The sequence below is a fragment of the Vitis riparia genome, chromosome 14 (genome assembly GCF_004353265.1).
Source record: "Vitis riparia cultivar Riparia Gloire de Montpellier isolate 1030 chromosome 14, EGFV_Vit.rip_1.0, whole genome shotgun sequence".
Classification (NCBI taxonomy): Eukaryota; Viridiplantae; Streptophyta; class Magnoliopsida; order Vitales; family Vitaceae; genus Vitis; species Vitis riparia.
The window spans coordinates 7,331,062-7,345,279 of record NC_048444.1 but is presented as its reverse complement, the minus strand read 5'-3'; the positions used below and the strand labels follow the sequence as shown (position 1 = coordinate 7,345,279).

General features: G+C 37.8%; 2 protein-coding genes across 2 annotated transcripts in view; one reads left to right on the top strand and one right to left on the bottom strand.

The window, feature by feature from the left end:
• The first annotated feature begins 227 nt into the window (after positions 1-227).
• LOC117930417 (U3 small nucleolar ribonucleoprotein protein IMP3) lies at positions 228-7,560 on the top strand. Its single transcript, XM_034851075.1, has 4 exons — positions 228-381; positions 576-683; positions 6,858-6,932; positions 7,156-7,560. Exons 1-4 carry the CDS (start codon positions 248-250, stop codon positions 7,385-7,387), a joined length of 549 nt encoding a protein of 182 aa, XP_034706966.1. The 5' UTR covers positions 228-247; the 3' UTR covers positions 7,388-7,560.
• Positions 7,561-8,003: 443 nt separating this feature from the next.
• LOC117930416 (auxin transport protein BIG) overlaps positions 8,004-14,218 on the bottom strand; it is a 30,217-nt gene continuing 24,002 nt past the window's right edge. The window contains 6 exon segments of the mRNA XM_034851073.1: positions 8,004-9,002; positions 9,734-10,234; positions 10,562-11,587; positions 12,343-12,486; positions 13,107-13,511; positions 13,921-14,143. Of these exon segments, the coding sequence (XP_034706964.1) occupies positions 8,172-9,002; positions 9,734-10,234; positions 10,562-11,587; positions 12,343-12,486; positions 13,107-13,511; positions 13,921-14,143 (3,130 nt within the window). The 3' untranslated portion in view covers positions 8,004-8,171.

Genomic DNA, 14,218 nt, shown 5'->3' with positions numbered 1-14,218 from the left:
AATACAAAAATCAAAAGAAACAATTTTTACTTTGTTTTAATTTTTTTTTATAACAGCTTAGTATGAATTTTTTTAGTTCTTTTATGTTTTTATGACATTTGCTGATTATTATTTTTTTTAAATTGTTTAAAGAAATAAATTGAAATGGGCTGTTGGACCATCTTTCTGGGCCCGGCCCAAGTAAACTGAAATCTTAGGGTTTAGTTCGGATTGTGGGATTGTCGGAATTAGGGTTTTTGGAGGAAGGATGAGGAAGCTCAAGTTCCATGAGAAGAAGCTTCTGAAGAAGGTGAATTTCCTAGAATGGAAGAGAGAAGGTGGTCACAGGGAAGCCCATGTTATGCACCGCTACCATGTCACGGGCCGAGACGATTACAAAAAGTAAACCCCAGTTTTTTCACTTTCTCAGTCTCTCTAAGCCCTAAAGATGAATATTTCCGTCACTTTCTTATTGTTTTGAGTTACTTTTCTTCATTCTGAATCTGACGAGTCTAGGTTTCTATGAATTGTTTAGTTAATTATTATTATTATTGATAGACAGTTAATTAATTAATTAATTGTTGTTGGAAAAATAGATATTCGGGTTTGTGCCGGATGGTGCAAAAGCTTGTGAACATTTTGAAGCAGATGGACCCGAGAGATCCTTTCCGAATTGAGATGACTGATACGCTTTTGGAAAAACTGTAAGTTGCTGAGCCTCTTATTCTACATTTTTTAGCCAATCACTTTGTTGAAATTTCGCATTTCGGCACTTGAAACATTCCTATTCGTGTTTCTGATTTGGTTTGATTTTAGTCCTGTTTTTTTTTAATCTGTTCATCATTTCATACCTCAATTTTGTTATGGAAAAGATGAGAAATTTTGAAATGCGTCTTCTTGTTTTTTTTTGTGTTTTTTTTTTTTTTTAATTCTTGGAAAAGGAAAAATTTTAATTAACAAAATTTGGTTCATCAAATTTCCGGTAACCAAATATAGCCCAAAAGGAGGAAGAAAGAAAAAGTGAAGGAAACTTAAAAAAATAAATTTAAAGTCAGATACCTCTCACCTGAAGTTCTTAACTCACTCAAAACTGAAATTATGTTTTTTTTTTTTTTTTCTTTCAAGCTCTCTACGAATCTAGCCAACAATTTTCATAGAAAAACCCCACTTCTTTTTTTCCCCTTTTATATGAAAAAAAAATAAAATCTCCATACCCATTTGAAATATTCCACCATTGAAAAATTGTAAAAATAAAAAATGAAAAACGAAAATTAGATGATTGCTAGAATAAATAAAAGAAGAGAAGATACTGCAAGAGAAAGCATACAAGTTGAATATAAGAAGTTTAAGAAATAAGGACAATGTTGGGAGAGGGAAAATTGTGACTTTGCATATGCTTTAAGAATTTCTTTTGTAGGGGATTTTCCACCCCTAGGTCCTTGAGTTCATATTTGTAATCATTTTTAGATGTGCTCTTCTAACAATATCTAGAGTAGATAGCTTTTTTCCGGCTTTTGGCCAAACCATGTAGTCATTGTGCTTGGATAGAGGATTTCTTGTCCTTCTTTGTACTTAGTTAATTCATGGTAATACTGTAAATAAAATAAAAAATCCATGAAGTTCTACCATTTTTTAAGAGATTTGAAAACTTTAAAATTTTTCCATCAATTACCTGAATTCCCTAAATTTTATTTTTGATTGGAAACGACGCAAAGATATATTGATAGCAAAAAGAAGTACAATAAGAAGGATGAGAAATCCTCCCACCAAAGGCAACTAAATTACAGGAAAATACACATAAACAAACGAACTCCCACTAAGGACCAATCCTTAAGGAGAACACGCCGCTATCCAATCTAGTTGAATCACATTAAGGGGAGTCCCCTTAAATGCCTTGGAACAGAAAGCCCAAAGGGAAGCAAGGAAAACAATAGTGTCCCAAAGGAACTCTGAATTCCTAACTTTATCCTCGAAAATCCTTGCGTTTCTTTCCCACCACACAACCCGCATTAGAGCGATGTTCGCAGCTTGCCACAAAACAATCCCTCTCTTAGAATTACCGAAGCCTTTAAATTTGATGAACATCATGTCATATATACTCCTTGGAGGAACCCAATCCATCTTAGCTAGCTGAAATAACCTGTGCCACAACCCAATCGTCAAGGGACAATGAAGAAAGAGATGATCTGCTGATTCCCCATGCTTCATGCACAGAATGCAAATATCAGGACTAAGGGCTTTGTAGGGTCTTCTCACTTGTAACATGTCATTAGTATTCGCCTTCTTGTGTGCCACTAACCAAACAAAGGACTTCACTTTGAAAGGAACTTGAGAATTCCAAACGAACTTTGAAGGAAAGACCTGAGGAGATCCAGAAGATTGAGATAATGCTAGAAAAAAGGATTTGACTGAAAAAATCCCTGAAGAGGATAATGACCATAATCTGGCATCTGGGACCGAAGGAGAAAAATACAAATCATCAATGGACTGCATGAGGCCTCCTAAGTCCTCAATCTCTGAATCTGACAAGTTACGGCGGAAATTCAAATTCCAAGAGAAGGGACGGGATGGACCGAGAACTGAAGAAATAGAAACGTTTTTATCCACAACTACTCTAAATAGTCTTGGATATTGGATTCCCAAAGGTTGGTCCCCCCACCACAAATCTTCCCAGAACCGAATTCTTTCCCCGTTTCCTACCACATACCGAGTAAACAAGGAAAACCCCTGAAAGACTTGTGCTATAGCCTTCCATGGACAGCGATGCGACCATCTGACTAAGTGTTAGCTAGGTGCCTCAATTAGGAAGTCTAAAAAAATAAAAAGATAAAAAATCCCTTCAAAACAAAGATGAGAATAGTAATTCATTATTCTTAACAATAGGTCCTGGAGACTTCTTGGTTCATCATGCTATTGCTCTAGGTTTACATTTTATTTGAGGAGATTTGTGACTCCCCTAAACTTGTAACCATCAAGCCACTTTTATATTTTAGTGATGGTGAAACACTTATATTATCGTAATTAATATGGATAATTTTTTACCTACTTAAGTTGGTTATTTATGTGGTTTAAGGCCATTTTGGGCTTGAAAATTAACCTAATTATGAGTGAGCTCATTCTAGTTGAGAGGGTGGAGAACTTGGGGGAGTTAGTTCTTGTGTTGGGTTGCAAAGTGGGTGCACTCCCAACCTCCTATTTGGGCCTTCCTCTAGATGCCCCTCATAATTATGTGGCTGCTTGAGATGGGATGGAAGAGAGGTTTTGTAAAATATTGGCAATGTAGAAACAACAATATATTTCTAAATAGGAGAGACTAACATTGATTAGGAATACTCTTTCTAGTTTGCCGATCTACTTTATGTCTTTATTTCGGATGCTGAGGATGGTGAGGCTAAGGTTGGAGCAAATTCAATGGGATTTTCTTTGGGGAGGCATATCGTTAAGAGAGAAAACCTCATCTAGTGAAGAGGCCATTTTTGTCTAGATAAGAGGAGAGTGAGTCTTGGAGTTACATGTCTTTCTTTGCTCAACAAGACAATTTTGTGCAAGTAGAATGGGAGCTTTGCAACATAAAAAGGAGGTGCATTGGAAATGAATTATAAGCGGTAAATATGGGGAAGTTGAAGAGGGTAGGTGTTCTAAGGAAGTAAGTGATGGTATGGTTTTGGGTTATGGAAGACCATAAGAAAATTGTGGGAGATAGTTAATTGTAGAATTTTCTTCTCTGTGGGTAATGGGAGTAGGTTAAAGTTTTAGAAGGACAGATGTTGTGGTGATGAACCCATGAGTATTTCTTTTTCTCTCTCTTTGTGCCTTAGCTACTTCAAAGGAGGCTTGGGTGGTGAACTTGTGGTCTCACTCTAATGGAAGAGGTTGTTTTAGTTTGGAGGTGGGAAGATTAGAGCCGTTCCCAATACGTATTGTGTGGAATGCTTGGGTTCCACACTTCCACCTAAGGTGAGCTTTTTTGCTTGGGAAGCGACTTAGGGACAAGCTTTGACTCTTTATCAGTTACAATGGAAAGGTTGGTTTCTGGCCAATGGATGTTTCTTGTGTCATACTCACGATGAGTCAATTAACTATATTCTTTTGCATTGTAGCAAGCAAGGGTGTTATGACAACCTTTGTTCTCTCTTTTTGGTATCTCTTGGGTGATTTACTTCCCTGTTATAAAGAGACTTTGTTATGTTGGCATGACACTTTTTTTTGGGAGGAAGCCAAAAAAAGTTTGGGAAGCTACTTATTTATGCCTTATTTTGGATAATATAGATGGAGTGAAATAGAAGATTTTTTGAGAATGTGGAGTTCTCTAATCATAGATTGAAAGTCTTGTTTCTATGTAGTTTGTTTTCTTGGTCCAAGTTGTTTATAGGTGAAAGATTGTTATCCTATTTTGATTTCATTGATTGGATGGGTGTGGTCTAAGGGAGGTAGTACTTTTTGTTTTTCCCTCCTTTTTTTGTGGTTGTTGTATACATCGTGTGTACTTTGGTACACTCCTTTTTTTGGTGCTTTTCAATACTATTGCCTTTTATCTATTAAAAAAAAATTAGTAATTTAAAAAAAATCCTAGACTTTATTAGTGAAATTATTGAATTACTAAATTATTGAGAAATTTTCATTGAGATTCCTTTCTTTTAGTATTTTCATTGTTTAATATATATAAAGCAAGGAAGGATTGGAATCTTGTTAGTTGGATCTCTTTCTTGGTGGGTAATGGGTTGAGTGTGAAATATTGGAAGGATAAGTGGTGTGGGTATTCACCTTTTTTATTTTTTTATTTTTATTATTATTATTATTTTTTATAAATAAAGAAAAGATGTATATAAAGAAAAGAGGAGATACCAAAACAGTGCCCTTAGAGTATATAGGAAGTATACAAAGGAAGTCAAAATGCTCAAACTAAAGGGGGAGGGATAGAAATAAAAAACATCACCTGCCCTTACATAGAGCCTAACCAATCAATGAAGCTTACAAGTGAAGAAGGGCTCAAAACTATAGACACCTTAATCCAAGACCAAAGGTTACATACAAAAGAATTTTTTAATCTTTGGAGCAAAAACTCCTCATTACCAAATGCTAACACATTCCTTTCCTTACATACTGTCCAAAATATACATAAGGGGGTCATTTGCCAAACCTTTTTACGAGCTTTATCCACAAACGACCCATGCCACCCAAGAAGAGTTTCCTTCATTGAACAAGAAAGAATCCAAGGCACACCAAGGAGGGAAAAGAGTAGATTCTAAAGAACTCGAGTCTTTGCACAATGAAGAAGAAGATGATCCACCGTCTCTACTTTAGAGAGTCATAGAAAACACTTATTTGCCAAAAAGTGTCCCTTCCTTTGAAGAAGGTGTGGGTATACACCTTTGTGCATGTCTTTCCCTTCTTTGCTTGGTTTACTCGACTCAAAGAAGGTGTGTGTGGAGATATTTGGAATTCCTCAGTTGAGAGAGGGGAAGGGGGGATGGAACCCTTCCTTCTCTAAACCTTTCAACAATTGGGAGGTGGATTGTGTGGAGAATTTTCTGGTGTGTTTGCATGGGAAGAGGGTGTATAAGGATGCAGAAGATAGGGTGCTTTGGATAGAGACAAAAAGTAGCAAGTTTATTGTTAAGTATCTTTACAATGCCTTAGAGCTAGACAATTCTGTTTCTTTCCTATTGAGAAGCATTTGGAACTTGTGGGTGCAGCCTAAAGTTAGCTTTTTTGCTTGGGAGGCAACATGAGGAAAAGCTTTAACCTTGGATCTAGTTCAAAAAAGAAGGTGGTCCTTAGCAAATAGATGTTATATGTGTTGGAAGGATGAAGAAACCATAGATCACCTCTTTATTCATTGTGTGAAAACAAGGGTTTTATGGGAGCTGATCTTTACTCTTTTTGGGGTGTCTTGTGTGCTTCCTTCATCGGTAAGACAAACTCTATTGGGTTGGCATGGTTCGTTTGTGGGCAAAAAGCGCAAGAAGGTTTGGAGAGCAACTCTTTTATGCATCCTTTGGATGGTGTGGAAGGCAAGGATTAGAATGACCTTTGATGATGACATGCTTTTGATCCAAAGACTAAAAAGTTCTTTTGTATTCTTACTTTGGTCAAAGACAAAGTTGTTTGTAGATGATTGTCCTCGGACTTTAGTTAGTTTCTTTGATTGGTTGGACTCTTGTTGAGGTTGTTTTAGCCCTTTCTGTTTTGGTTGATCTTCTCCTATTTAAGCCATTTTGGCGGTGGGTGTATAGGTCTTGTATACCTTGAGTCGTTCTTTTGGAACCTCTTTTTAATATATTTTCTTCTTTATCTATCAAATATAAATTGTTTAATTTGTTGAATGATAATGAGGGTTCCATTAATTGCTTTGAAAGTATGCCAATTTATTATTGGTTATTTTAATTCATAATTTTTGTCTCTACCATTGCCCATTGCAACTAAGCATTTTCACTCTTGAGTGAAAGTTAGATCTATTCGAGCCCAGAGACAGAGCAAAGAAAGCCTTAGAGATATAGATTAAGCAAAATTCAATTGGGGAGGGTGTTTGGAAGGAGTTTAACTTCACCTTTGTTCTTGAAAAGCTATATCTTAGTTGACCTTTGATACATGGCCTGCATTGTGGCTGCATCTCATTGGCACTGATACCCATCAATCAGAATAATTTGTTTCCATGTTGTCTGATGAACTCTGCTCTAACTTTCTTATGGATGCTGCTGGTCAGAAAAGACGGTAGCAACACAAATTGTTAAATATCATAAGATTGTTGTTATATAGATTGAATGCAGGGACCTATAATATTCTACATCTTCTTTGTTTCTTGTTTATATCTTTTGTCAGTTTAATGTACATTCAGAGTTGTTTTGAGAGCTTATATATTTCCATGCCAATACCAGGTACAACATTGGTGTGATACCAACCAGAAAAAGCTTGGCACTGTGTGATCGCTTAGCGGTATCATCCTTTTGTAGGTAAGCGAATTGGCTATAACAGTTACACGCACACATGTACTTTATATTTTCAAAATTATACTTTTTTTTAAGATTCAAGACCATACTATCAAAAGTAGAAATCTCTTGCCGATCCTTCTGGGAAATCTTCATTCCTTTTATCCTGTATCAATTGGGTTGTGTGCTCCGCTCTTGGTGCTAAATCTCTTGTTTTGCATGATTATTTGCTCATGTGTTGTTGCAGGCGTAGGCTTTCAACTGTGTTGGTACGATTGAAGTTTGCAGAGCACTTGAAAGAAGCTGTAACGTACATTGAGCAAGGACACATCCGGGTGGGTCCAGACACAGTGACTGACCCAGCATTTCTTGTGACGAGGAATTTGGAGGACTTTGTGACATGGGTAGATTCATCCAAGATTAAAAGAAAGGTGCTCCAGTACAATGAGAGGTTGGATGATTATGATGCCATGAACTGAACAACTTGAAAATGGAAGCTTTGATTTGGTATCTGATTGTTTTTACTGTAGCATTTTTTTTATCTAATGATGAGAGCAAAACGACTGCAAGTGGTGTATTGATGAAGGATATTTATTTTGCACATTGCCTAATATGCATTTTAATTTTGATGCCATTGGCCCGAGCTTGCTTATACCTAGGAGAGTTACATGGGTAGATTCATCCGAGCTTGTATCTCTTTTTTCTCCTGTATCTTTTCCTCTATTAATATACTTTTCTTCGTTTCTGATATAAAAAAAAAAGTACAATGGGAGGTGATTATGATGCCATGAAAATGGGAGCTTTGGTTTGGCATCTGATTGTTTTTACTGTTGCAGTTTTTTTTCTCTAATGATGACCTGTAAGTGGTGTATTAATGAAGGATATGCATTGCCTAATGATTTTGATACTATTGGCTCGAGCTTGCTTATACCCTAGGAGACGATTAGTACTTTTAACCATAGCTCTTAACCTCCCCCAACTCCCTCACCCTCACATATTTTCTTTAGTACTGCATTTCTTAGAATACCACTGGTCAATGATCACAATTCTCCAGATTTCTCAGCCCATTATAGGTTTAGACAACCAATCCACTGATGAATGCGGTAACAGTATGCAGAAATAATAATAACAATAATAAGATTACTGCAAGGAGCTATAAGGGTTCTACAGCAGATTTTGAGGGGATGTCCCTGTCCGTGACAAAATGAGCACATGGGTTAAAAAGTTACAACACAATCCATGCCCTTGATTCTATTTAATCTCTCAGCTTTTCCCTGCATTAATTGCAGCATGCACAAAGTCTTCACACTGGGTCAAACCACCGGATAAAACATCAGATAAAACACCAATGATGTCAAAAGCCTCCTGCAAGTCTGTGGCAGCAGTCACCTCGTCAAGCCATGACAGCAACTCCTTTGAAAACCCCACCATCTCCCTTACATTCAACAGTCTCTCCTTCATCACCATCTCCCAACCTTCCAAGTTTTTATTTTCTTCTCCTTCTATTTCAGTAGCTCGTCCTTCTGCTTTGACGGATGACACATTTGCTGCCGATTTTTTTACCTTGAAAAACCGCTGCAGCTGCTCAATCAAGCCAGTGTAAACAAGCATGGGGCGGACAATGGCCAATAGATCATCACCACTCCCAGCTTCCGTGGTAGTGCTTCCACTTCCGCTGCTACTTCCTGATTCTGATCGTATAACAGCTGTTGGATTGGATGATGCACGGGACGTTGACCGGCCATGAGTGTGCTGCATGTATGCATGGTATATTCCACGCTGCAAGAAGGCGCGTCGGTGCTGCAACCAGGAATCATAAGATTCTGAGAGAAGCGAGTTCACCATCATGAATTGGAATGTTTCTTCTGTACCAATGGAAGGTTGCATCCCAGGAGTGGAGGGTTTGGAATCAGATGTGGAAGAGGTCAAATATGTTGTTATGGTCTTGGCCATTGCCCGCTGGGTGATGTTTCCCTGATCAAAAAGGTGGCGAGCCATCTGAATCATGAAAAGGAGAAAGCGGGAGTTGCTTTCTCTTCCACCGCCTCTGCTCTCCAAGCTGAATGATGCACCTGTGGCAAATCGAGCCAGCATCTGTATAAAATACAAATCGAATGATTATCAGGAGGGATCTAGTACAGTTTGGGAATTTATATAACTGCATCTACTCTAAATACAAAATAAAATAGCCCCTAGCAACAAAGCAGCCAACCCTATTACTACATGGAGCAACATATATGTGTGCCTAGTTGGAAGGATGTTTTCCCATGCGTTTTATACTGTGTAGTGCAAGACCCATGGCAAGTAAATAACATCACATCATGATCTAATGAATCTGAACCAAATATTTGAGGATTTTCTCTGACCTTCAAAACATTCCCACAATCCAAAATTATATGATAAATCAATAGCCCCAAAAAAATTTGATCATAAATTTTCTATGATGTGGTAACTTTAGATGGCACTGATCTTTATTTGTCAAGGCACTGGTATGCATTTCTTATGGAGATCCAGTACCCAAATTCAGAACTTCTCTATCATGCAAAGCAGCTTTTCCATATAACTTTCAATTTAGTAAACACAATGCTGAGCATATAAAACAAAATTAAGAAAGAAAAAAAGGGAAAATGTAAAACAAAATCTGCATTGTGTGTTTGAGCACTATTAGTCTGAGATTGTAATTGTTGGTTGGTCCTTTTTTCTTCTTAGATGTATACTTCCTGTGTACTACTATGTGCCTCTTATTTATCAACACTTTTAACATATTATTATTTTCTAATCATAAAAAAAATGAAAAAGAAAAAGGGAAAATGAAGGTTTTGTACCAGAACAATGTCATAAGTCAGCAATCGGAGTCGGGGCCCATCAGCACGCCCAAGAGCATTAAGGTTGTCCCAGTACTGATCAACATAGCGGATGTACTGCGTTATTGGGACAGATGGACCTCTCACAGGGAATAGGGAATTGCAATAACTCTCATTGTTTCTGAGGGCAGCCCCCTCCCACTCTTTCTTTGGATTCCTCAGAGCTGCATCTGCCCTTTTAGCCTCCTGATGACACTGGAAATGTATGATGTTAAAAAAACTAACAGTTGTGTAAACATACTCAGCCCGGGCACTTCCTGAAGTGACACCCAGGTTCACACGCTTGCTATAAGAGTAGACACCCAACATGTCAGTAGGCCTCAAGCTGTAACCCTCTCTGCACACCATGCAAGCCAACCCATCTTCCTCTTCCTCCACATCTTCCAAACCTTCAAGAAGTGGACGAGTGACAACAATGCGCTCACCACCATCTGAAGCTAGTTCCTGTCGCATTCCAAGTTCCTGTTCCAATTGTCCAGAAAATGACTCAGATTCATAAGCAAGGAAGGTATAATTTTTTCTTTCTTTTGTTAGCTGCTGAATCAATTTGTGTCTCAGAGCTAGTAATTGTGTGTGAAACAAACAGTGAAGGCATAGTGATTTTCAATTCAAGTGAATCTGAACATCCCACATCCCGACTCAATCCCTTGCCACTTGAACCAGGCCCCAAAGGCTTTAATTAAATCCATTTTATGAAGTTAGACTTGCCACAGATCTAAATTACACATTATGTATGTATACATGAACAAGCAGATATGTGTTTGCACCAAAGAGCTTAATGGAAACTACCTGAAGCGTCTCCTCTCTTCTTCTTAGAGCTAGACGCCTCATCTCATCCCTGGTGGCATGCCTCAACTTGCAAACCTTCTCCTCTAGGAATCCATCCCCCTTCCCTTCTTTATCAGACAGAGTGTCTAACAAGTTTTCAGCCCTAGCTCCAATCTCATTTTCTCCAGTGACTCCCTCCAAAGCATGGAGCAGTGATAAGATGCCTCCCTCATCAATACACCTTTGAGTGGCCAAATGTCCCATTGATAATCCCCTCAGCATAGACAAGATAAGTGGGACTGATGGCAGTTTTAAACCTGATGCCCATTCTGGGCTAGATCTAAAGCCAGCCTGCCCAGCAACTGCAAAACTATCTGTCAGATGTCTAACTGCAACACCAGTAATTCCCTTCTCCAAGATAATGTCCTTCAATCTTTCTCCACAAGAACTTGTCTTGAGTGACTCTGAAACCCTGACAAAATTCTCCAATGCAAACTTTTGTTTGGCTGCCTGCCGAGCAATGTCCTCATCCTTTGGGTTGTCCTGTTGCTGTTTCTGCAGCCTGTCAAATTCACCCCAGTCTTGTAAGTAGGGCTCAAAATGCTGGATGAGTGCTTCCATTGCTGCAGGTTCACCATATGTCAAGTAAGGCAAAATTCTTGCAACCATCTCAGTGTTCCTCTGCTGTTTGTTTGACTTTTTAAGGCCTGAAGAATGGCACAATCTTTCCAGGAACATGAGGACTATTTTCTTCGCCTGGTCACCAGCACCAGCCACTTCGCTACTAACAGTAAGAGCATTCTGTGTAATGCTAATATTATCACTTTCATTTGCTTCCAATGTCAGGCTCTCCACAATCAAAAGAATCCCTTCAGCCGGCTCCATGGCATCCACAGAGAAGGCACACCTTGCCGTTTCAAGTAGTACACCTAAAGCTCCTAGTCTTAACAAGGCACGTCGATTCTCTCTTATCTTGCAGCAGTGCATGAGGAGATTAAGCACTGCAACTAACTGCTCTTGATTGGACTTCAAATCATCTCGCAAGCGCTGTATAAGAAAAATCAAGTCAGATCAAATGGAAAATTCATTAAAATGTAACAAGAAAACCAGACTAACTACAGCTGGTTAGGGGGGGAACCATCAAATAAATGGCAAGGGGTTGCCTCAAAGGTAAAGAAAGGCATGCCAGGACAGACTACAGAACCTGAAAATATTCATAATATTCATCTTCATTATAGTACATGCTAAAAATTATCTTCTGGATCTGCACTTAAATTCCCACTTTAAATAATATTTGAAGTATCAGCAAGATTACCTGACTTCTAACCAGTTGAACACTGAAATCTATCACCAATATTTCCACTGATGCATCAAATGTTTTCCTTTTTTACTCAGGGAAGTGAAATAAAATGTAAAGCCAATTCTGATGCTTTTCCATAGAAACACTTAAAATTCATGTATAGAACTGAAACCTGAAAATGGGCAATTTGTTTCAATTGATATAAAAGTTCGACACATGGAGGATCACAAAATCATTCTGTCAGTCACTTTTTAAATTATAATATAGATACTTCTAAAATTGTTGAGAGCTTTGTTTTAGGTTCCTAAATAATTTCCTGCACAACCAAACTTCTTCCAACATTTTATTCCATTTTTGTTGCTTTCCTGGAAAATTCCTATTTTATGACTGAACAAAAATTTTCCCTATTTCAACTCTGAGAGGGAAAGAAACTTGAAGATATACTGTACTTAACTATTCAGATTCCAAAGGACCTCTAGAAAGTAAAGAAGAATCCACACACCTGGATCATGCCCAAAATAATCTCAAGTCCGCCATACTCACGGACTGCACCTGCTATTGCAAACTCAACCTCAGGGTCTTGTGATTCCTCCCTATCTTCTTCCAATTCTTTAATCATGGGCTCTGTAGCTTCACCATCTAATCCCTGCCAATTGTAAAAAATAACACATCCTTTTATAAAAAGAAGAGAACACATCCAAAATTTTCAAATCAAAGCATTGAAATTAGGATCTCAACAAACCTGATAAGGCACCAAAATGGCATACAAAACTTAGAAACCTATGAACATAGGAAAATGCTACACTTTCCACCATTTTTTTACCACTTTTTGATCTCATGCAAACATAACAAGTGACATTGTGACAATGGGATGTCAAAAAAAAAATTAAAAAAAAATTGCTCATTCCACCCTTTCCCACATCCAATGATCGCACACCACATCAGTCAGTGGTAAGGAAAGGATGGAAAGAGTAGCATAGCCAATACAAAAAATATTTAGGGGGAAAGTGTGAACAGTGGAAGATAGTGTTCACCATACTCGTATTTTTTTCTTTAGTATTCTCTCAATATCAAAAAAACAGTATTCATGAAACAACAAAAATGATGAGCTCGAAACTAGCAAATGATTATAAGAATAAAGGTTAAAAGAATCCTATGGAAATAAATAAATGGTCCACAAATTTCCTGGTCATTTAGGACGAGATTCCTCTGTCAATGACCAAAATGGAAATATTTTGGTCGTTACTAAAACTATTGTATACAAACCTGAAGCCGGTAAGTCACTGTCATAGGCGGACAATCTCTGGCTGATGTGGTTGCATTAGAAGAAAGCAAGGTAGCACCAGATATGGTGTTTGAAGATTGACTATTCGACTTCTTCCATACTTGCTCATAAACTTGAGCAATGCTCAAATCCAAGGAGATGATATTCCCAGCTACAAGCAACTCCATGCCATAGTCATCTTCAAGCAGACCTAACAGATCCAACTGATAGCAGATTTTGTTCTTGACATCACGCATCAGGGGACCAATCTCAGCGCTGGAGTAAGGATTTTTAGTCATTGATCCCCTAATAAATTCTTCTTGTGTGTGCGCCTTGTTAAGGACTAAGAGATATACAGATTCAGGTTTTGATGGGCAGATCAAATTGCAGAGTTGCTCCAAGATGAACTGCATATAAAGTTGAAATTAACTTGAGACTAGGCAGTTGGACTACAGTTTTACAATAGGAAGCCATGGTTAAAGAATAAAGAATTTATTCTGATTCTCAACCATAATGCTTGTAGTTTAGTTTGTGACATAAGGAAGAACCAAACCCATGCATTAAACTCACGCCATATTGACAAAAGTTGACCCTTCTCTGTGTTTGTGTGTGTGTGTGCGCATTCTAATCAGAAAAAGCTTGCTTCAGAAATCATAAGCCAACACAGATGGGCATAAAATTTGACAAAAAATAGATTTCAAGGGAAAAATCAATATTTTAGAACTTGATAGGAATGAAATTTTGATAATAATTTAAAATATCATAAAAAATAACTACAATAGAAGGCAAATGGAGCATTGGATAGATCATCCATACCAAAGAAGTTCTTCCTTTTCTCTCTTCTCCATGAATTTGCAGACCACAGATACAGGCACGGATAAACTGGCGTTTATTCTCACTGCTCTCGAGTAAAAGGCCATCCAAAAGATCTTTTAGAAGCCGATTGCAATCACTTATTAACTTTGTCTTCTGCACTATCAGACCTCTAATGACAATAAGGGCCTCAAGGATTTCAGACAGCAAGTTGTCCCGCATGAATCTAGCACCAAGACAAATTAAAAAAGAAAGAAAATATATTAAGATAAAGAAGAGGGGATCAGTTACTGTGAAACAA